Source organism: Sylvia atricapilla, chromosome 3 (assembly GCF_009819655.1).
Source record: "Sylvia atricapilla isolate bSylAtr1 chromosome 3, bSylAtr1.pri, whole genome shotgun sequence".
Taxonomy (NCBI): Eukaryota; Metazoa; Chordata; class Aves; order Passeriformes; family Sylviidae; genus Sylvia; species Sylvia atricapilla.
In genome coordinates, this window is record NC_089142.1 from 64,267,254 (window position 1) to 64,289,454 (window position 22,201).

Consider the following 22,201-nt stretch of genomic DNA (forward strand, 5'->3'; position numbering starts at 1 on the left):
CCATATTCAAGCCTCAGACACCCTTATAGCACTGTGGGTTTGGTTTTTTTGGTGGGTGATTGGTTTTAGATTTTCGTTTTGTTTGTTTGGGGTTGGTTGGTTTTTTGGGTTTTGTTTTAGTTTTTGTTTTGTTTTGTCTTGTTTTGTTTTTTTGCCTCTCCCAACAGACTGGCTTGGCCAGACTGGTTTCCTGGGTAGTTGGCCATTCACTTGTGTTTGGGTATTCTCACCTCAGTGGCTCCTATCAATTGTTTCCAGTCTTGGAGCCATATGAGACACTCTTGACAGGAAATGTCTGGTTCCAGTGCTGTTGACAAGTCAGTGGCACTGTGGTTTGCACGGTTGAACCAGAAATACTAATCTGCGCTGACGTGTTGGGATTGCCAAAGCAGGTTTCCTACCTCATGCAGGCAGTCTCTGGTAAACAGGAAGGTATCTATGCCATGCACAGAGAATCATACAGAAGTTAAAGTAGATAAGGATCTTTCTGAAAGTTTGCCCAATAGTAACCATCATCATAATGTTCTAAGGCTGAATGGAGAGCTGCTACTATAGTATGAAATAAGTTTGGTCTTCAGACTTGTGCTGAAATAAATTTTGCCCTCCTTTCTTTTCTTCTGTATCTCTGTCAGAACAATATCTTACTCTTTTAACCTTCAAGTGGAAAAGAACACAAAATCCTGGTCTCAGAAGTTGCCGTTATCATCTTTCATTTTCCCCTGATTAGCTGTGGGACAGTGAATGCAAGGCAATGGTCATGTGTTTAATACCAATCAATCAGAAGATAATAGCAAATATAAACATTCATTACTTGTATCGCTGCTCTGTTTGTATTCACTGCTTTTCCTGGCAGCACTGTAGTAGGCAGGTTGTATCAAAAAGTAGGGTGTACATGTATGATATCTCAGAGCACTTGTTTAAACATTCTTTGCCCTGTTACATTTAAAACAATGAGTTAGAGATGAACTTTGACCACTGCATTTCATTTATCACTGTCTTGGTGACTAAAGGCATGGCTAATAGCCAAGAGCAAAGGGCTCTGGGTCCACTAATGGACACTTAACCTTTTTTGGCCATGTTAATGTGTATACACTCGAGTTTTTACTGTTTCTTAAGACAAGTTAATTTGTAGAGATTTTACATGTAAGGTTCTTGGTCTTTGCACAGATAGCTGAAAGAAAACTAAGTGGATTTACATCACAGTTAAGAATGACTGGTAAAATAGTTTTAAATCTATGCCAAGCTTCACAGAGATGTGTATTTTTCTGGTGCTTCTCAGGCAAAAAGGGTCAAATGGCTTGCCTCCAATTCCAGCTCATTAATCTGGTTTTCGAGGGTAATTAAAAGCCAGTTACTACTGCAGTGATATTTTGTTCTCTTGAATGCGTGATGGTGTGTTTCATGCTCTTGTTGTTGTAGATGTTAGTTAGCCTAATAACAGGCTAGACTGTGACTGCTCAGTAGTTGTTGGTATGTCTTCAGCTCAGTGTGTGGTTACTCAGTGTGTACCTCGGCAGCTTCCTTAGAGGCAATTTGGCTGCTGTCAGCAGGCAGACAGAGCTCAGGGCAATTTAGGACATGGACACTGAACTGCCTGCAGCTGTATTTATGCTGGTTTTGCTACCTAGGCCAGAGTGAATGAAGCTCTAGTCTTATGATGCTCTTGACTTATCTATTTAGGCATGCCAGTTGTTTAAGGATATGGGAGAGAAGGTTGTGGTTAGACTTACTTTATGAAACTATCAAGAGACAATAATTTACTGCAAGACTTATTGTAAGACTTCCTAGCTGTAATGTCAAAGATGACTAGAAAAGGTAAAGACTGTTCTATAGCTGTTTTCTTTAGTATCAGCAATCTGTCACTAGGTCTACTTTCATGAGATAGAGTAAATTTTATCCCTTACTTTGGTCTTGGGCACAAAAATTAAATTTCACATTCTTGCAGCCTGTAGGGTTTGGAAAAAAATTGCAGGTTTTGAACTTCCCTGTATTTTCTACCTGTTTTATGCAGTGTGCTTCCCTACCCACCCTATTCATTAGTGTGCTGGAGCCTGAACAGACTTCCTTTGCTGCAACATTGAAGGTGTGCAGGAGCATTTGAAGTGTATTGACGTCAGTGAACTGATATTCCTGGTCTTCAGAGTGCTTCATCCTGAGGGCTTAGGTGTTGAGAGAGCTCTACTGTGATTCTTGTGGTTGATCAGGTTTTTACTTGCCTTGAAGCTCAAACCACAGATGTTTTGGTAAGGGGGTTCTTCCAGTGTAACTGTAGAGCTGATTCCTCTACCTTTGTTGAAATACTATTTTGTCACTTATGAAACTGTATTCTCCAGTGAATAGAAAACTTATGATCTATGGCAGCAGAATGTTTGATTAATTTCATCTGGAGGAAATGAGAGTGAGAACCTGATAAAGAGGATTATGGCAGTTTGTGTATTGATGACCAAACAGTTGTTTGGGGATAAACTAAATCCTGTCTCTTTCAAACTAATGAGAATTTTGATATATGTATGTATACTTTTACTTACATTTGTCTTGAAAGCCATCAGCCTTGCTCATCTTTGCTAAACTTCTTATAATATTTTATGTAACTGTATATAGTGTTTGGCTGTTTTGTAGTGCATTCAAACAATACATTTCAGGTGCTTTATGGGAACCATTATCACTCCTGTTTCTGTGGTGGGTTTTTTCTTTCTCTCCCTTTCTACCTTTTTCCTCCCAAATGAGCTACATAGTATTTGACTTCTGCACTTCTGTCAAGTACATTGATCCCTCCTTTGGTCAGAGGAGTTTCTCTCCTAATGTTGTGGAATAAGATAGTCAGAAATAGTTCTGTCAGAAGAGCAGGTTTAGGATATAAGGGTGTTTTTATTTGGATAGACATCTGATCCCAAAAGTGCATATAATTGCAGGTAAGCTTTGAGTTGTTCCCCTTGGACATTGTGATACCAACCCGAGGCCTAACCTAAACTTGAGAAATCTGATCTCTTTGTTGTGAGTGCTATCTTCATCTTAAAATACATAACTGCTAGACTTGATGCCTTGGGAAGGCTGACCTGAAACAGAGACTGGATAGAGCTAGAGAATAAAGTAGGTATTTATTGAAAAGCCTCTGGGATCCACCTTGGGCAGGACAGGAGCCTGACCAGGGCTATGCCCAAGGTGGACTAAGAATGATCACAAAATGTACCCCTGGTCATGAGGTCTTACATTTTTATAAGTTTTGGTTCATTTGCATATTGGGGTTTAATTGTCTAATTACAGTTTCAGGTTATGAGGTCCTATCCTTCTTTTTACTTCCTTCAGTCCATTGTTGTTTATACTTTTGGGCCTAAAAGTTGTCATTGGTCTTCAGCAGGAAAAGGATTTGTTTTATCTTCCTGTGAAGGGAGCTCACTAGCACTTAATATGAGGCTCAGAACCACATCCCTAGGCAGCACAGAATCTGAAAAACATGAAAGCTAAAACTTAAGGCATCAAACTGTGCAGGGAAACTTTACAAAAGATGGACCTAAGGAAGACACTGCTTTATCTATCAAATGAGATTATCCAGAAGGATTTCACAGAAGTCTTGACATGCAAAGGAAAAAGATCCTCTTTAGTTACATAAGAAACACAAGTATTACAAAAGAGTTTATACCAGTATCTCAGTGTAATTTTTCATACAAATGTTTCCTTACTCATGGTCCTTCTCTCCTCTGTGTAAGTAAATCAAGGCTTTTGTATGGTTTGGGTTATTTTATTTCTATTTTTATTTTAATTTTTACTATGATAGGATGGTACAGGACCCAAGAATGTTTCCTACAATGTGGTCCTATGTCAGACTCTGTTCAGTGGATTTGGCCAGCTTGACAGTAATAAACACACATGTTTTTTTTTAGTTTCTTTTTCCTTCTTCATTGATCCTAGGGACTTGTCATTTTAACATAGGATTTATCAAGTGTTTTGTGTAATATGGCTTTGATGAGGCTCCATCTAAAGTAATATTTCTTTTTTAATCTTAGTTTTGCAACTCTAGTGAGAGCACATTATCTTGCAAGATTGCAGAATTAAGTCATGGCAAATTGCACAAATTTTTCTCCTGCTTGGCATTAACAGATATGTACCATAAATTTAGAGTTGCTCAAGATTAGACTTCTATGTGAGTAAGAGCAGTTAAAAATATAACTTGTATTATGGAAAGTTTTGGAAGAAAATAAACTTATCTCACCCAAAATATAGTGGTGGTATTGTCATTCTTGTTTTGCTTTGTGATGTTTCAGTTTCCTAAAATTAATGAAAGTGAGTATATGTGTAGTCTTAGTAGTGCACTGCCTTTTTTACTTCAATAAAATTTGATGGCATCCATAGGTAAATATTTATGTGCAATTGGACAATGCGAGATGCTTAAAACACAAATTATGAATATTTTAGAAAACATAGTTTAATTTTAGATTTTTAAAAAAATATCTTTTTTTGTACCATATCAGTCTCTTTTAATTTTGTTTCTTGAAGAGCCTAAGCTTCTATAGGCAAAAGTTTGCTCTTTCCCCTGTGTGTATCTATTGTTCCTTCAGGTTTTTAATAATTTATAAGCCTGTAGGCCACTTACAGAAAAACATTACTGAAGAATAGATGCCTCAAAGATATTCGTTAGAGAGACACTGCTCCCCAGTTAAGAGTGTGACCACAAGACATATCTTTATTGATTATCTTCATTTCAGTTTTGATGATCTAAGTAAATAGGTGAAGTGAAAAGTTGGGGTTAGAGGTAGAATCTCTGATTAGATTAATCAGAGTAGAGAAACTTGAGGATACATAGGCTTTTTCCTACACAGCTTGCCTTGCTTTCAGTAATGAAAGCATCCAAAAGAATGGAAAAGCATAAAGAGATACTGGAAACCAGACTGTTTTTCTTGTTCTACTCTTAACAGAAGTATATTTCTCGAGGTTTTTTTTTGTTTGTTTTTTGTTTTTTGTGTTTTTGTTTGTTTGTTTTGTTTGTTTGTTTTTGTTGGTTTTTTGTTTGTTTGTTTTTTGTTTTTTCTGAAACCTAAGAAAAAATTAATTGAGAGAAAAGACAGAAAGGTGTTTGTTGAAGAGGTGGAGATGAATCGGTTTTCTTGCTTTACTCTCTTGATTCAGCAAGACATTTGCAGTGGAAATATGCTGACAGAAATCTTGCAATGAGTCAGCAGAAATAATTAATTGCCTCTTGATGCAAATCTGGTCAAGAGAAATACATGATTTAAGAGAAATTCTGGACTACATCCCTTGCTTTGTAACTGTTTATGTATGCGCTTGCAGGCATTATTCACACAGGTAAAATTTATTATAAACAGAATTCTCTGCACAGTAAAGTTTTTACTTATATGAAGGTTTCTTTGGCTTTATATATTCACTCCCTCTTTGCTTCTCTGCATCTGTAGCTTGTCTTTTTCTCATTCTATCATCTTTCTATACAAATCAAAATTGATCTGAATGGTAATTTATACTGGAAGTTACCTTTCAGTTTGTTTTCTTCCAAAGTTCTGGTACAGAATTTATACAGTATATTATAGGTTACATTATTTTTTATTGCAGCTTGCACAGAGTATAAAAATACATCTAATGCAATTTTGTTCTTTTATTTTTCCCCAAGGTTATCAGTCAACATGTATAGATTTACCAGGCAGATTTTATTCTTCAAGACAGCAATTGAAATTTTTTCCTTTTCGTGATCAGTGCTTTATCTGTTTTCACCATTTTAAGGTCTCATTTAAAGAAAAAATAGAGGAGTAATAGTGAAATAGAAAATAAACCTAAACAGCATCCTGCTGACTATGTTCAAAATTCAGACATAATAGCTAAAAAGGGGAAATCCCTCTAGATCTCTTATTTCCTGCTGAAAACCAGGTCTTCTTACCAAAATAAATTGTGTGAAGAAACATGAGCTAGACGTATTTAGCTGTCAGAAATGTGTGGCGTTGACAATATTTTTTTTAAATTTCTTTCTGCAGATATTGCTGTTGTAGAGATGAGCGACGCCTTCCGTCAACCTTCCCTGTTCTACCATCTGGGAGTCAGGGAGAGCTTCAGCATGGCTAACAACATTATCCTCTACTGTGACACAAATTCAGAGTCTCTGCAGTCACTGAAGGTAGCTCTGGGTGGAAAAAGGGGGTTGGGAGGGCAAGTCATAGCTAGTGTAACACTAGAAATAGGTTCGTTCTGTAAGAAATACACATGCCATTTGTGGTTCAAAACAGAATAGCAAAAATGTTCTGAGGCCTGGCAAAGATGTCTTCAATGAAGTGCTGTAAAACTCAGTTTGGTTTTCTAAAGAGAAAGATTTAGATTACTTGATTGCAGTCAGTTAATACCTAGCTCTTAAATGGCTGTTTATGGAAACAGAAGTTTGTCAAATTTGAGATGAGAAACTAAATGCAAGATTTTGTCATTCAAGGGAATTACTGGTGTTTGTGGTAAACTATTACAGTTATAACAATCCTATGAGAGTGGTAGTGTGTAGGCAGCAAAATAATCCTTAGGCTTTAGCTTCTGTCTAAATTAGCAGTTTTCTGCCAAACCTTATGGGGCTTCCTGATACCCCTTGCTAAATCTTGCTGAGTTACAGCTGTTTGCATCTGGTACCTGCAGAATTACTGTGCTGAAGATTAGCAGCAGTGTAATCGAGTCAGTAAAAACAAAACTCGTGCCTCAGTGCACAGTATGGTACTTCGGTTTAAGGCAAGAGGGTGTTTTAAGATTATCTATGGGGCTGTGAGTTTTGTCAGCCAGGGAGTTGCTACTTGCTTCCTACTGCAACTATCCAAAAGGTTTAGCAACTTCCATGATGGGAAAGGATATACAACTTGGATGGCAGTGTTTTCAATTCCTTCTCCACTCTCAGATGCATTGGCTTTACCCAGAAGGTGTTTTATGCACTTGCACTTCCCTTCCAGGCTTTGCTGAGAAGAAGAATTTAGAGCAAGCAGCTTGGTGAGTCAGACTGCAGTCTGGGCACCAGCACCACTCAGGAAGGGTTTGCCTCCCTTGCTTCTGGCAAGTGCAGGCTATTTGGGTTTGATTCTGTCCCATTTTTTTCAGGTTTGCCTTATATTTGGGAGGGATATGCTTAGTAACTCAGTTTCTTCCCCATGCTCTTTAAATTTTCTCAACTAACTGGGCTGCTTGCAATCCAATTATTTCCTTTCTTTCTGCAACACAAAGAGTATACAGATAAAAGCCCTAAAAATAATGCTGATGATAAAAGATGTATCTAGGAGTTGAATTCAACTGTGTCAGTACAATGATCTACAGTATAAGCAGAGCAGAATCTCACTGTACAGGGCAAAGAGCCAAATACCCAACTCCCACTGAGAAATCACTTAGGGTGAGGCATCAGGTTTTCTTGGGCACTTGGAAGAACTTCTTGCTAGTTTAGAAGTTGGACTTTGTATCCAGGCCACATGCTGGATTCCCACTGCCATCAGTGGAAGCCCAGTTCTGTGCAGGGAGACTTGGATGTCACACAGTTGCCACCAGTACTCTGCTGACTGAAAGACTCCCTTTGGTTTCCCTTAGCTTTGAAAAGGGGTTGTGTTTTTGCTCTTGATAGTCTGTAGGGAAGTAGTCAAAGAGCATGACTCTTTCCATACTATTTAGTAACTGCCTAAAAAAAGTAGCTATGGGCATACTGTGACATCTTCCGAGGTGGTGTTTGTTCATGTATTTGTTACAGCCAGCAGGTAAGAGTAGAGCATGTGTAGTTTTAATTTTGTATGAAAGGGGGAATTTAAAAATTGAAAATGAAGGAAATACAGAACTGCAGCACATGATTTAATCAGGGCACAAAGCAGTGTAAGTAAACTTTTGCTGGTGAAATGTTCTTCTGCATGAATGTTCAGGCCAGGTTGGGCAGGGCTTTGATCAGCCTGATCTAGTCAAAGATGTTCCTGTCCATGCTGGGAGATTTGACCAGACCTTTATGACCCACACTTGGGAAGCTAGAAACAGTCATATGTGAAACATGCCCCTCTCAACAGGAAGCAGTTTGATCAAAGCCTGACTTAAGCAACACAGAAAGTATGAGGTGCCTTGGTTTGACACTGTGCCTGTATGCTGTCGAGCTGGTGAAGCTGCTCACCGGTCCCAGTGGCAGAGGCTAAGCTGTCTGATAAATCTGTTATGGTTATCAATTCCTGGGATCAGAGCTTGCTGACAAATCATGCTGGATGCAAAATGCTCGTTGTTCAGAAGTGGTTTACACTTGAGTTGTACCACCTGGATTAGTGTGCAGGAATCAGCTCTTTCCATCTGTGTGTGATTCTAATTCTCTTAAAACTCACATTGAAAATGCGAAGATATGTTCTTGCATCTGATTATTAGAGCCAAGTGAATTTTAAGCAGTTTTGGAATGTTTTAAAACCTCCTATGAATACTGCTTTTACTATTCTTTTTGATTGCCTCTCCTGGTAGCAAAATATTATTTACTATATTTGACTTTCCAAATATGAATAGATGATTGTTGATAGACAACTTCTGGACATCATCCCTCTAGGAAAATCTATAAATGGAGGGATATGTATATATGTGTATGTATGTATCTTCACATGCAGACAGTAGGTATGCTCTTATGTATATATAAGTTGTATGTATCTACTTGGTTCCATAGTAATTTTGTCTCTTCTAAGACAATACCTTATTTATGTTGATTTGACAGGCATAGAAAACATCTGTCAACCAACCTTTTCTTGTCATGTGTGCAAACAGTAATATTAGAAAGTCATACTGATCAGATATCTTTTGTAGTGCTATCAACATTATTTTCTTTTTTTTCTTTTTTATTTCAGGAAATTATTTTCCAGAAGAATAATGTAAGTATGATGTATGGATTTCAGTTGAATTATAAACATTCAAGACTTCAGTTTCATTTATTTATTTATTCAATGTTGTTTATATTCTGTTTTCCACTGGAATCATTGAACAATCTCCTACTGTGTTTTACAGAGTTAGATGTAGAATTCTGGAAATTTGAGCAGCAAATCTGAGTATATCACTCGGTTGCTAGGTACCAGGCTCACTTCTTACCTTGCCTTTATCTATCAGTGGTATTTTCTCTGCTGCTTTAACTTGTCTGTCATATTATCTCACACCCATTTGCACTTATAATCTAATATTTTTTTGTTATTGTTGCCTTTTTTTGTGTTCTTTAATTTTTTAAAAAATACTCTGTTAGAAAGCAGAATTATTTGGAAACTGTTGCTCCTTTTAGAAACAGCTCTGAAAAAAAAAAAAAAGTGTACATATATGTGTATGCATGCATATATATATGTGTGTGAAAACATAGGTATGTGCATGTATTTTAATATATATATGTGCATACATCTATGTGCCTATATATATGTACAGATATATATATGGATGTGTGTGTGTGTATATATATTTATGTAATGCATTTATAAAGAGAGTATTTATTTCTAGAAGTTGAGTCCTGGAGCCTGTTAGTCCAAGTGCAGTGTAGATCCTGGTGGTCTTAGTGCCAGTCATTATTAGACTGTAGATTTCTGCTCCTTGGTGTCCCTTTGGTTTCTGAGGTTGACCTTCCAAATCTCCCTTCCCTTTTTCACGCCTGATTTCAAGGGAAGCAGACTTGTGGCTGGGAGAACACTGCTTTTTCAATGTGGTTTGTTCTCAAGCAGCAGGGCCAGTCATGTCAGAATACATATGTGGCACATTGAGTTGTTCTTGGCTTTGCTTCATGACTTACTGGTAGCCACATTTGCTGAGATATAATTTTATAGAGGCTAGTCAGTGCTGTGCCGATATCCTGAGGTGCTATGTGCATGCTGTACAATTCCATATATTTGAATAAAATTTTCTAGAGGAGTGTATGAAATATTTAATTTCAGAAATTGGCCAGGTTTTATTTTCCTTAGTGCCACGAGGAAAACTGCAGCATTCCTGATTTTACTTCTTTATTTAACAGTGGATTAAGTAGATTACTTTTGCCAGTATGAAATATAACTCTCTGAAAAAGATGCAGTCTTGTCTTTTCTCGCATGCAGTTTCTAAAGATGGCTTCAAAACTAGTGTGAGCTTTCATCTAATACTGCATTTTAAATTACAGATTTTTTTTGTTAAAAACCAAAAAAGCAAAGAGGTTTCCCTATAGATTTTCTGTACAGCTCTTAACCAAAAAGTGCTTTTTAGACACTCACAGAAGGCTGTGAAAGATGTGCTAGACTAAAAATCCCTCGCCTTTCTCTAATGAAAGTGGGAGAAATGATCAGTTAGGTCTTTTACATAAAATGGAAAGAGAACAGGAAGGCCTTTCTTGTAAATGAATGTATTACATTCTGTGTTTTTGTTCTGCTGGCCCAGGACCTAAGGAAAATGGTGTGTGACTAATGTAATGTTCCTGGGAGGGTAAGGGGAAGAGCTCTCTTAGCAGGAAACCAGCAGGAGATGACTGGTACAATAGAATAAAGAAGGGATGTCATCTTGTCCTGTCTTTAAATGACAGTCCCCAAAGCTCAAGGAGAGGTATGATAACTTGGCCTTCGTCTGTTCCAGAAAGGATTGTTCTCTTTTCCATTTAAATTTGGATAGGTGGCTGTGACACTGTCATTTATCACTTTTAGAAATGCTTCAGTGTATGCCAGAAAAAGAATGTGTTCCTTGAAAGTCTCAGATGTTTTCAAGCACACCCACACAACATCTTTTCTGGGAGGAAGTATTTTCCCTGAGATTGGAACAGGGAAGTCAGTGAAATGGTTTTAGCATCTTCTTTGTCTCCTTTTTCCTCATTTTTTCAGTATGGTGTCAGACAAATTACCTGGAAGTAGATTTTTCCACAATGTTGGTGCATGCCTAACTACTGAATATAGTTCCTGCTTCATAAAAATCGTATTTCTTCATAAATTATAAGTTTCTTGGATAAATAGGTATGGCAGATGTTCCATTCTAGAGAAGCCATGTCTCTGATGCCCACCCTAACCAAAAGTAGTCATGTGACATTACTGATGTGAAAAAACAATGAAATTCACATATGGATAAGTCAAAACGTTTGGTCTTGCTGTTCTAGAACATGTTTTTTAATAGTATGCAAGCATCAGCCATATCAAGACCATGGTATCCTTGGCACCAGAGGATTAAAAATGTTGCAAAACAAGTGTGTGTGTATCTATATATATCTACCCAACTGAAATCTCTTGTGTTTGCTTTTCCTAAACCTTGTATCCATAAAAATAAGTGAGATTAAAACAAGATCTATTGCCGACTGTTTTGTTCTTCTGACTGGATTTTTGTGCTTCCTAATAATAGTCAATGCAGTGTTGCGTAGCCAGGATAAGCTGCCTGGAGCCTGCCTGGGCAGAGCAGTACAAGATAACATTGGTTTATTTCCTGTTATATGTGGTTTTATAGCTATTTAGTTGGACCTTTTCCAAATGTTCCAGTAATACCAAATCCATACATTTTTACAGGGAGTGATACCTTAACAGGAGGTAGTTACTTTGCTGGTTGAAAGCTTAAGTTTAGTTTTTGCTGTTATCTGATTTTTGAGGTCAGTCAAGCAGCAGAGGCATTCTAGAAATTACTAGTAAAGTGTTTCAGTCATAAGATGTTGCTATAAAGGTTATGGTTCATGACTATACATTGCTAGTTTTAGCTAACCAGTTTTAATCTCATCATAATTCTATGCAGTTTAAATTCTACCACCTTTGGAGGAAAGTTTTTGCAGGTCTATTCAAATTTCGAAAAATTTGACTTCTTGGTGAATCTGAGTGTTTAATATACATGTATTCTACATGTGGTTTGCAACCCGTTGCAGTAAGTTGCACCTTGACACAGTGCACACCTTTCAGTTCAGGCTGCTTGCTTGCACCAGGTTGGAGTAGTGGATAGCCTCGGGGGCTACCTGGGGTGTGAGACTGCAGTACAGCTCCTGGTCTGATCAGAAGGGCCCTTGGAGGCAATGGGAATTGCACTCTAGGGCAGCTGACTTGCAGGCGTTAGCGATTAAACAACAGAGTTATTGTTGTATGGCTGGGTGCCCTTATTAGTGTTTTGCTTTTCTAACACTTGAAGGGATCTGATTGTAGTGATAAGACAAAGGGCAATGGCTTCAAGCTCAAAGAGGGTAGGTTTACATTTGGTATTAGGAAGAAATTATGTACTGTGAGGGTTGTGAGGCACTGGAACACATTGCCCAGAGAAGCTTTGAATGTCCCATCCCTGGAAGTCTTCAAAGCCAGATTGGACGGGGCTCTGAGCAACCTGGTCTAATGGAAGGTGTCCCTGGCCGCAAAACAGATGTTGAAACTGGATGACCTTTAAGGTCCCTTCCAGCCCAAACTATTCTATGGCTCTATGGTTGTAATTTTTATTGGCTTTCCACAGCGTCTCCTAATTGCCTCTTGTTTAAGGTGTAGCTTGAGAGACAGTTTGGTGAAGCACTTCTTTGATGTGAGTGGGAGAACTCATCCAGTTCTGAGATCCCCAGTGCAAGAGAGACATGGAGCTCCTGGAGCAGGTTCAGCACAGGGAAACAAAGATGATGAAAATATTGGAGCATCTCTTAGGAGGAAAGGCTGAGGGAGCTGGGCCTGTTCACCCTTGAGAAGAGACAGCTGAGAGGGACCTCTCAGTATCTGAAGGGAGGGTGGCAAGAAGATGGAGCCAGGCTCTTTTCAGTGGTGCGAAGGACTAGAACAAGAGGCAAAGGGCAGACACTGATGCACAGGAAATTCCACCTGAATAGGTAGAAGAATTTCTTTACTGTGCAAGCATCCAAGCACCAGAACAGATTGCCCAGAGAAATTGTGGCGTCTCCCTGACTGGAGATATTCCAGAATTATCTGGACACAATCCTGTGCCATGTGCCCTGGGATGACTGTTCTTGAGGGGAGAGGTTGGACCAGATGACCACTGTGGTGTCTTCTAACCTGACACACTCTGTGACTCTGGATGAGGCATTCCAGAGGCATCTGCAAGTTCAGAATCTCCATATAGCTGCTGTTAAAAGACTGTAGCATAGGGTATGTTTAACTGTTGGTTTCTTTCACTATGGAAATAGGAGTAAATATTTTTCATACCCTTCATCCAGCCAACAAGAGATCTGTGGCCGGTTTGATTTTTTCATATCCAAGCATGTAAAAATACTGTGTAGCCTTCAGTAAATATTCTGTTGAAAATGATAACTGTGGTATTTGTTATGTATGATACAACACTATCTCTTGCTTATTCTTTAATTTTTTGAATTCTTGACTAATATATTTGGCACATACTTTCCTAGGAAAAAGTTGGTAACATTTTTCCCCATGTAAATATGATGAAAGGACCATATAGGCTGTAAACTGATTTTTAACAAGCATTTACGATGTAGCATGGCTGCAATAGAATGCTATTGCTGGGTATATAATGAAAGAATATAGTCTCAAAAAAAAAAAAGGGGGAAGTATTTGATAGAGTAGATCCCGTCTCTGGGCCTCAGTTCATTTGAGGCATAAGTTAAGTTATGACTTAAGTTCCTTTTCAAATCAGTAGTAAGGCTATCAGTCATGTGAGTGGGATTTAAAGTAAACCCAAACCGAGTCTGTATTCATTAAAACATCAGCACATGTTGATTTAATGTGTGTTTGGGGGATGGAGGGAATAGATTTAATAACTTGGTTTATAATTTTGCCATCTGCTGCACATAATACCGAGTACAGTCAGAGGACTACCTTAAAAGTTTCACCAGAAGAATTGAAATAAAAGCAGATATTTCTCAAAAGGATGAGTGGGAGAACTAGAAAAAAGCTCTCTTAATTAGAAGAGTGTCAGCAGGAAGAACAGTTCCTACTGTGAGAGATACTAGCTATTTTTGTTACTTCAGCTGATTTGTTTTTCTTTTATTGAAGTTACATTGGATGCTGACCTGAAGCTTTGGCAAGTGGGTGGGATTCTGCTAGATTCTTCCATCTATGGCTAAAGCATTATGGTTTTGGTTTGGGGGGATCTTTGTTTTCTTTGACACTTCTTGTCTTTAAAGGCAGTTTTCCTCTGTTTGTGGATATTTAACTGCTAAATGATCCCAACAGAGCAGTGTTAGTAAAGCACCTTAGGGAATTCAAAGGACTGTGCGTCACTGACTCTGCAATTTTTCAGAGATTTTCACCTCTTTTTGAAGAATTAGTCAAGATATGAGAATTAGTTAGCCAGAATTCAAATGTTCCTTTGTCTAGCACCAAATCTGTGTAATCTGTGCAGCTTTCAGGAAAAAAAATATTTTGTATTTCATTAAATTTATTTTTGAGGGAGAGAGTAGGTTTTGTCTTATTTCATGATGCTCTTTCTAAGACATGGTCTCCCCATTCAAGTCCAAAAAGTTGCCCTTTTCACAAGTAATAGTTCTGTAGAAAAGGGGAATATTGAAAGAAGGGCTGGTTTATATTCTTACTGTGATCATTAAAATGTAAGTATATGTTACTGATTTTTATTATTTCTTGAACACAAATAGGTGCTATATTAATTTCTTTCAGAATCTGAGAAAGGATATTGAACAAGAAAGAGGTGCTTAATGTTCCAGTGACCACTAGGTCTAGCTAGAAGCAGGCTTGTCTTAAATTCTGTAATTATAGGGCTATGAAGAATGACCTTACATCTCTGACTAAAATTACTCGTGCTTTGGAATTGTTAAATTTGTCCTGAATAAATGAGGAAGGGACATTAGAAAAATACAGAGCAATTAAAACATTTGCAAAAATTAATTACAGCTTCTGTCACTCAGTTGTAAGCATTTATGTGTGTAGCTGGCGCCAGCAGGCACTTCTGTGTCCTGATTAGTCTGTCTGATTTGATGAAATGGGCTGACATGGATAGTCAGTCAGAAAATTACCAGATGTTGCCAGATACTGAGTGTGCTGGCCCAAGGCTTTCAAAGATATGTATGTTCATGTCTCCCAAATAAAAGTTGCCCAGCTGATATGACAGCTTAGGCCAGGATTACCTGGTCTAATGTCCCAAGTGCTTGTGCATCAGTCTGAACCACAGTAACTATCATCTAACTCACTGTGTGCACAGTGGAGGCCTGTCCCAGCCCCAGATGTTCTCAGTGATACAACATACAACTCAGGTGCCCCACAATCCCTTCGTAATTTTCACTAGTGTAGTTTGGCCATTGAACCTTAAATAATGAAGGTTTTATAAAGCAAGAGGGTTGCAAAATGAAACTTGAAGCACCTATTCTTGATTGGGGGGGTGTCTATTCCCACTCATTTTTGAAGCCCCATGTTCAACCCATGTTTATTAAAGGATGTTGACATAACAGAATATTACGATTTTATTTAAGATGCTACTCCTGTTAGAGTCCTGGTTTTATGAAAGCCTTCTATCTGTTACTTTCATTATACATTATATGGTGAGTAACAAGAATGGATCAAAGTAGAACGATTTTGCCTTGTGTGCTTAACAGACTTAGAGTATAGAGGGAAGTCAGTTAGGGTTAGAAAAAATACCAGATTTTGTGGATCAGAGTTGGGATGGAGTATAACAGGGCAAATAGAATAAATTAAATATATTTAAGCTTCCAAGTCTAGTAATATGCACTAAGTGAAGATGTAAAGCAAAGTGTGAACAGATGGGAAGTGTGTGTCAGAAAGACCACCTGATCCTTTCTGACTTAAGTTAGCATAGTTTATATTTTGAAAAAAAAAAGGATGAGAAAGTTGTATAAGTTGCTGAGGCAGGTTGCATCGCCTGATGAATGAGAAAAGAAGCAAGTCACACACTCTGCTTTGGGGGAAATGATTGAGAGTTTTCTGACATTTAGACTAGCTCCATAACTGCTTCCCCCACAGGTTGGTCCTCTTGGGCTCCCACCTAATCATAGCCCAAATGCAGCTGGAGTCGGGCTCTTTGCAATCAGAATTTGCGATGGTGACACAGCATGTTTCCCCTCAGTAGGGGCCTATAGACTTTGTTATACAAAAGCAGTCTTGCCAGCCCTATTATCTTTCTTCCACCACCACCTTTAGTAAATAATATGAAACTTTTGATTCTTTTTTTTTTCTTTTGACGCTAGAGCTGCTGCATGTCTGCCTTTGTTAGGTTTAGCTGTTAAATATCTACCTACCAGACTCTTTAGCTAGGGAAGTGAAACTGAGGTCAGTATTTCTTGTGTTTCTTAACTTTATTGCATGTGTGCTCTACTTTTTTAAAAAGCGTATTTCCCAAGGAAATGAAACTTAAAAGCTTGTATTGGTTTTTCGTCTTCCACATTCGTTCTGTATCTGCCTGCTTGTCTGTCTGATGAATTTCAGCCGAGTTTGAGAGGTTTCATAGATACAGAGTTCCCACAAAAGATAACTATCTAGGTTAAGTTTCAAAGCAAAGTGATGCCCTGGCTGAGGTAAAGGCCACTGTGTTTTCACACTGCTTGCTACTGAATATCAGGGTGAGATTCTGCTGTGACACAATTCCCCTGAGAACTCTGGGGGCCCTCTGAACAACTGTAAATGAATTTATTTTTTCTCTTCCCACAGTGTTTTCTCCTGTCTTTTAAGTTCTTCCCTGTCCACTGCTTCCAAAAACTCTTGGGTCTGCAGGTCTTCTATATCAGGCTCTATATTATGACCAGCTTCCCTTGCTCAGCTAACAGGAATAATCATATAAACTAGCTTTGGTGGCTCTCTTGTTACACTGAAATAGATACATACTTCCTACAGAAGGTGCACTCAGGATGAGTTACTAAGAGCTCATGCTCAGTAATGAATTCAGGCACTTGTCATCTGCAGAAAGAGCAGTTTTTCTCCTGGTAGAATTAAAAATTAAAACTCTGGTACTGTTTCTGTAGCTGGCATGACCACTTTACAAGGGTAAACTTTGAGTTCTGTGAATTTCAAAAGATGGGAACATCGTTTTTCAGAGCTGATTTTTATTTAAGACCTCAGCATTGGAAACAGTGTGCCAGAGGTCTAAGAAGGTCTTCCTGCAAACTGTCTTGAGTTTGTTTCTAATGCACTAAATAAACATTAGGAAGTAAAATGCTTGTCTCTAGAAATCTGTAGCTACTTCACCCTTTTTCTTGACTCTGACTTCCCAACCCTTTTCTTCTTTATCTAGAAAACAAAACCTGGAGAATAATCTGCCTATATGCAAGAGTGGCTCTTATGCCAGGGGCCATATACTCATCTCTTATGATTGCTGAAACCAGTTCCAGCAAATTCATAATTTTCCCTCTGCCTTTGACTGTGGGGCTCATTACATTTTGGCAGGGTAAAAAGTTCATCCATTCACTGTTGAAAGCATGTGATTGCCTTATATGCTAGGATATTCTTGAATAGAAGTATCCATTCACTTCTCTATTGCAGAACACCAGTTTGGGTTCTGGCATCCCACTCCTTAGTTACTTGTAAAAAAATTTGTCATATACTCCCCAGTTCTCAAGTTTCCTTTGGAATTGCTGCAGTCACACAGAAATAAACATTCCCTAGCTCTCTAGCAGCAGTAGTTTGCAATGGTTGTGGAAAGAAGACTAAATTAACCCTTGTGCAAGGAAGGCACTGTATACAATAATCTCCAGACAACTTCTGTGGTACTTGAACTCAACTGACGTCATGTAAATGCCTGCACCAATTATTTTTAGATTTTACAGTCTATCAATACCCCTCAGAAATGCAGTGGGATTGCTTTTATGTTGAAGTCTTACAATTTCATTGTATGACGGGTGTAATTAAAAAATAATTTCTGTACTTTTTATAGCCAGTTTCTGATTTTTACACAAACATGTGTTGACTGACATACCTATAGACATATGTTTTGCAGAGTTGAATATCTGAATCTTTCCATGTTTTAAATATCTAATAATGCATGTTAAAATGCATGTTCTAAGCACATAGCTGGTATTGTGCATTCAAAAATTATTCAGTCACTGCCCTCTCAGTGTGTGAGGAGGCAGTGACTGAATCCCTCTCAGCTGGGCAGAGGAGTTTCTGAAGTGATGTCTGCATTACTGTGTTGACTTCTGGGAGAGCCAAAGCAGGTGAACAGAAACTAATTTACCTTGGAAGTAATTTGGGGGTACCAAAAATGATGAGTCTCAAGGATTGTTTCCTTGAGGCTTTTTTTGTTTGGCTGCTGGGCACTTCAGCAATAGAATCATAGAATCTGAGCTTTGAGAGAAGAATGCAGAAACTCCTCCTGATTTCACTGGTATTCTGCCTCATGGTTATGACTCTTTAAACCACAAATATTCAGCAACCTTCTCTGCACAAAAATCTGTACTCACACACACACCACTGTCAGCAGACATCTTTCCTCACTCTTCCTTGGAAGATACTTAATTTTTTTTTCTTTTTTTTTTTTTTTTCTTTTTTTTCTTTTTTTTTTTAACGCAAAATATCTCTCATACATTGATATACAAAAATAAATGCGGTTTAGCAATGCTGAGGTGCTCTCTAAGTGGTTATTCTGAACTATGTAGGATTTTAAGCTCCATTGAAAATATTTTCTACATTGTAGGGAATCTATTTTGCTTTTTGAATGCAAAACTATTTGAGTCATTTTGCAGTTCATATGTGGATTCGTTTTCTCTATGGTTTTCCTGTTGTGAGGCAACTAGATTATGCTACTGTTTCCAGTATCTGTGAGCCAGACTGTTCTGCTCTCTTCTGATCATCTGCCACCTTGAAAAGCAAATACCTAATCTTCTTTTGATTCCATCTGCCTCTTCAGGGTGTGGCCTGAGAATTGTTTCACTATTGAGCCAATTAGAATTTTAAGGTCAACTTGATACTTCTGAAAAGACTGATTTTACAGGAAGCAGATCAGAAATCTGAAAGAATACATTTCAGGTGTATATAATATTTGATGTGAAAACTGAATTTATGAGTTAAAATTTAGTCTTACTGAAGTAAGCAGCAGGTCTCCCTTTGACTTTAACAGGTGGAATTCTGCAGGTAATAGATGGAGTTGTTTCATACATCAGCTTGCCAAGCCATAACTGTCCTAAATATTGCCCTTTGTTTCCCTGCAGATGTGCACTGGGAACTACATATTTGTTCCTTACATGATAACTCCACACAACAAGGTGTACTGCTGTGACAGCAGTTTCGTGAAGGGACTCACGGAGCTGATGCCGCCTGGTTTTGAGTCTCTGCTTGGGCCCATATGCTTACCTCTGGTGGATCGATTCATTCAGCTCTTGAAGGTGGCACAGGCCAGCTCAGGGTGAGTTGTCTTCTACACCCATGTAAAAGGCAAATATTCCGGCTGGCAAGATAAATGTCAGCTTCTTTTGCCTTATGTTCACAAAAACTGATGCTTAATAGTTCAGCTTTGCCAAATCTCTGCGTTGACACTGCTCTGTCAATACACGTTCTGCACATACATTGTGGGAGAGCTGTGGGGTCCAGAAAAACAAGTGCAAGGGACCTGTCCTGAATTGCTGATGTGAAGTTGTTCCTCTCCAGCCAGTACTTCCGGGAATCCATTCTGAATGACATCAGGAAGGCCCGGACGCTTTACACAGGCAAGGAGCTTGCAGCGGAGCTGGCAAGGATTCGACAGCGAGTCGATAATGTTGAAGTCTTGTCTGCTGACATTGTGATAAACTTGCTGCTGTCCTACAGAGACATCCAGGTGGGAGTTTTGTGCACAACTAAGAGTAGTAAATGAAATCACATTATTACAGAAATTCTTAGTGTATTTTGTGCAGATTTTTTTAACAAACTATTAAAAATCTTTTATGGTGTCTTCTCTGATGTTTTTATTTAATTTTGTAGTTTCCATAGCAGAAAAGGGTTTTATAACAGTGCCTAAAGTATGTGGCATGTAATAACTCTTCTCGATCTCAGCACTGCTGTGTGATGAACAGCATGTACTTAAAGGCTATGATGGCATTCTGCAATTGATAGGCAAATGTATTCTTTGTCACCAAAGCTGGTGATATTTCTTATGGAAATATAATAGTTCATATGCATTTCAGGTTTTGGAATGATGCTAGTAGTTGTTTGCCTTGTTATCCATAATCTCAACTGTCACTCCTTGGACATTATGAAGTGGTTTGAGTCTGATCTTTTATTTTTATTTGCTTTTTAAATATGTCAATGAGCAAGATACTTAAAAACTTGTTTTTGTGGCTTATGCCTACTTCAGAGATTTGAGATGCCTTAATTCAAATGCAGTTAGCTTTCTAATGTCTGCACAATATGAGCACTGACATGTGTTCAGATCCTAGAGCTAACTTTAATCATGAAACAGATGTATGGAAATTTCCACAGGACCATGTTGAAGCAGGAGACCGAATTGTGCTTCCCTGCTAAATACTGTGCATATTCCCATCTTTGATTAGTGCTAGGCTATTTACAGTTTGTGACTGAAAAAACTGACAGCCACAAAACTTAGAAGGGACTGAAAATACTTCTTAGTATGAAATAATAGCTGCTTAGTTTGAAGAGGAGTTTATATAGGCATACCTCTGTACAGCAACTTAAAACTTTATTATGTCCTTTATTTTGGAAGGATTATGATTCCATTGTGAAATTGGTGAAAACCTTAGAAAAGCTGCCCACGTTTGACTTGGCTTCCCACCACCATGTGAGGTTGCATTATGCATTTGCACTGAACAGGTAAGAATCTACCCTTCCTTCTGCCGTGGAACAGTAAATCAAAACTTCAGGCTTTGTAAGGGGTAGGTAATCCTGTGTGCAGTTCCCTACTGGAATCTTTGTAGACAGTCCTATTATTTTTACTGAAGTAGCTCTGGGGATTCTAAGCTTCTTATGTCATACTATCAAATTTCATTCCTTTTCCTTTAGCATGTTTGATTTGTCTTTCCATAGGTTTGCATTATTTTTTGTTTCAGTACCTAAATTAGAGCAAATAAATACCCAAAAATATTTTCCTTCTGTAAAACAGATTTTTAGTATTGCTATGTGAGTGACCACACTTGCATCATTTGTGCTGGCAAAGACATCATCTCATGGTAATGTCAGGAGACAGAAGCAGACCTTTCATCAAATGTCCATAGGAAGATTTTATCATATTATGATGATAAAGTAATTTTCATGTTCTCTGATAATATGGGCAAATCAGGATACATGGAGCAACATACACTGCTTCTCTGGATTAAATGAAAGCCAAGCCTAGATTTTCTTTCTAGGCTATTTAGGCAAGGGGAGGTTTTTTTCAGAGAAAATTAGTTGTTACCACAGTGAACATTTTGCTGTTGACTTTTAGAAGAGTAGACCGGGTGTCAGCAGGTACTGAAATTGTCAAGTATAGAAAATGTCTGTAGATGGTTCTGCTTCTCCCAGATTTGTATTTTGTAATTCAGGTTCTCTGAGGATGCTTAAAACTGCATGTCATGTTAAAGTGATGTCAAAACATGTCACAAGGAATTATTGAAAAAAATAAACCTGTTTTTTTTTAAAGAAAAAAAAAAAGGAAAAAAACAAAAACAGCTGTCTGGCCCTTTTTGTCTGAATAAAATGTCCAGATCCTTTCTTGTGCCTTTATACCCAGTAAATGAAGGTATAAATATTGTGCTTTTTTTGGTTCCACTTTGAAATAAATTTGTGAAGTTTTGCAGATTAAATAATCCAGCATGTATCTGCCACTTGTACAGTGCCTTCACAAGGGTCACCTGGTGTTCCTTGGAGTTGTAACATGTTTAGGTTGTTTAGACCTCAAGGTCACAGTTTTCTGGAACAAAGTCACCTTTGAAAACAGGACTAGTTCACTGAGGCACTAAAAACATGGACAACTGCAGCATAATCTTTTCAGGCATATCCTTTATACTTCACTGGTTCTGTGACTCTAAGATATTGCTTCTGAGAGTATCTGACGAAAGATCTATGCAGCACCTCCAAAGCAGTCCAGACGAGATTTTTCTATTCCTCTCTTCTTCAGACTGACCATTAAACTAGAAGCCATGACAGCCATGAAAACATTCATGCTTTGGTGTGCCAAGAAGGAATTGCTTTGGCTAATTGTAACTTTCTCCTTATTGGGACTATAGAGAATGTTTTGTGAGCTGAGGCAGGTCTGGAATACTCTGTGCTTCTGAATCTTTGCTGTGAAAAAACTGTGTCTCTTGCTTCTAATCCAGGTCACTAGTACGGAAGGATGGAGCAGCTCAATTAGTCAGGATTAGTCTGACCTAAATCAAGAAAGTGTGAGGGCATTGATGATGGAAAAGTAAACAAAAATAAAAGTAGGGACCTCTGTCTCTGAAGGCCAGTGAAGTGTAAATAAT

General features: G+C 38.2%; 1 protein-coding gene across 1 annotated transcript in view; it reads left to right on the top strand.

Annotated features, from left to right (window-relative positions):
- MAP3K5 (mitogen-activated protein kinase kinase kinase 5) overlaps positions 1-22,201 on the top strand; it is a 99,736-nt gene that overhangs the window by 23,523 nt on the left and 54,012 nt on the right. Inside the window, exons 2-6 of the mRNA XM_066315607.1 lie at positions 5,979-6,118; positions 8,814-8,837; positions 18,980-19,173; positions 19,416-19,584; positions 20,467-20,573. Coding sequence (XP_066171704.1) covers positions 5,979-6,118; positions 8,814-8,837; positions 18,980-19,173; positions 19,416-19,584; positions 20,467-20,573 — 634 coding nt within the window. The remainder of the gene's footprint in view (positions 1-5,978; positions 6,119-8,813; positions 8,838-18,979; positions 19,174-19,415; positions 19,585-20,466; positions 20,574-22,201) is intronic.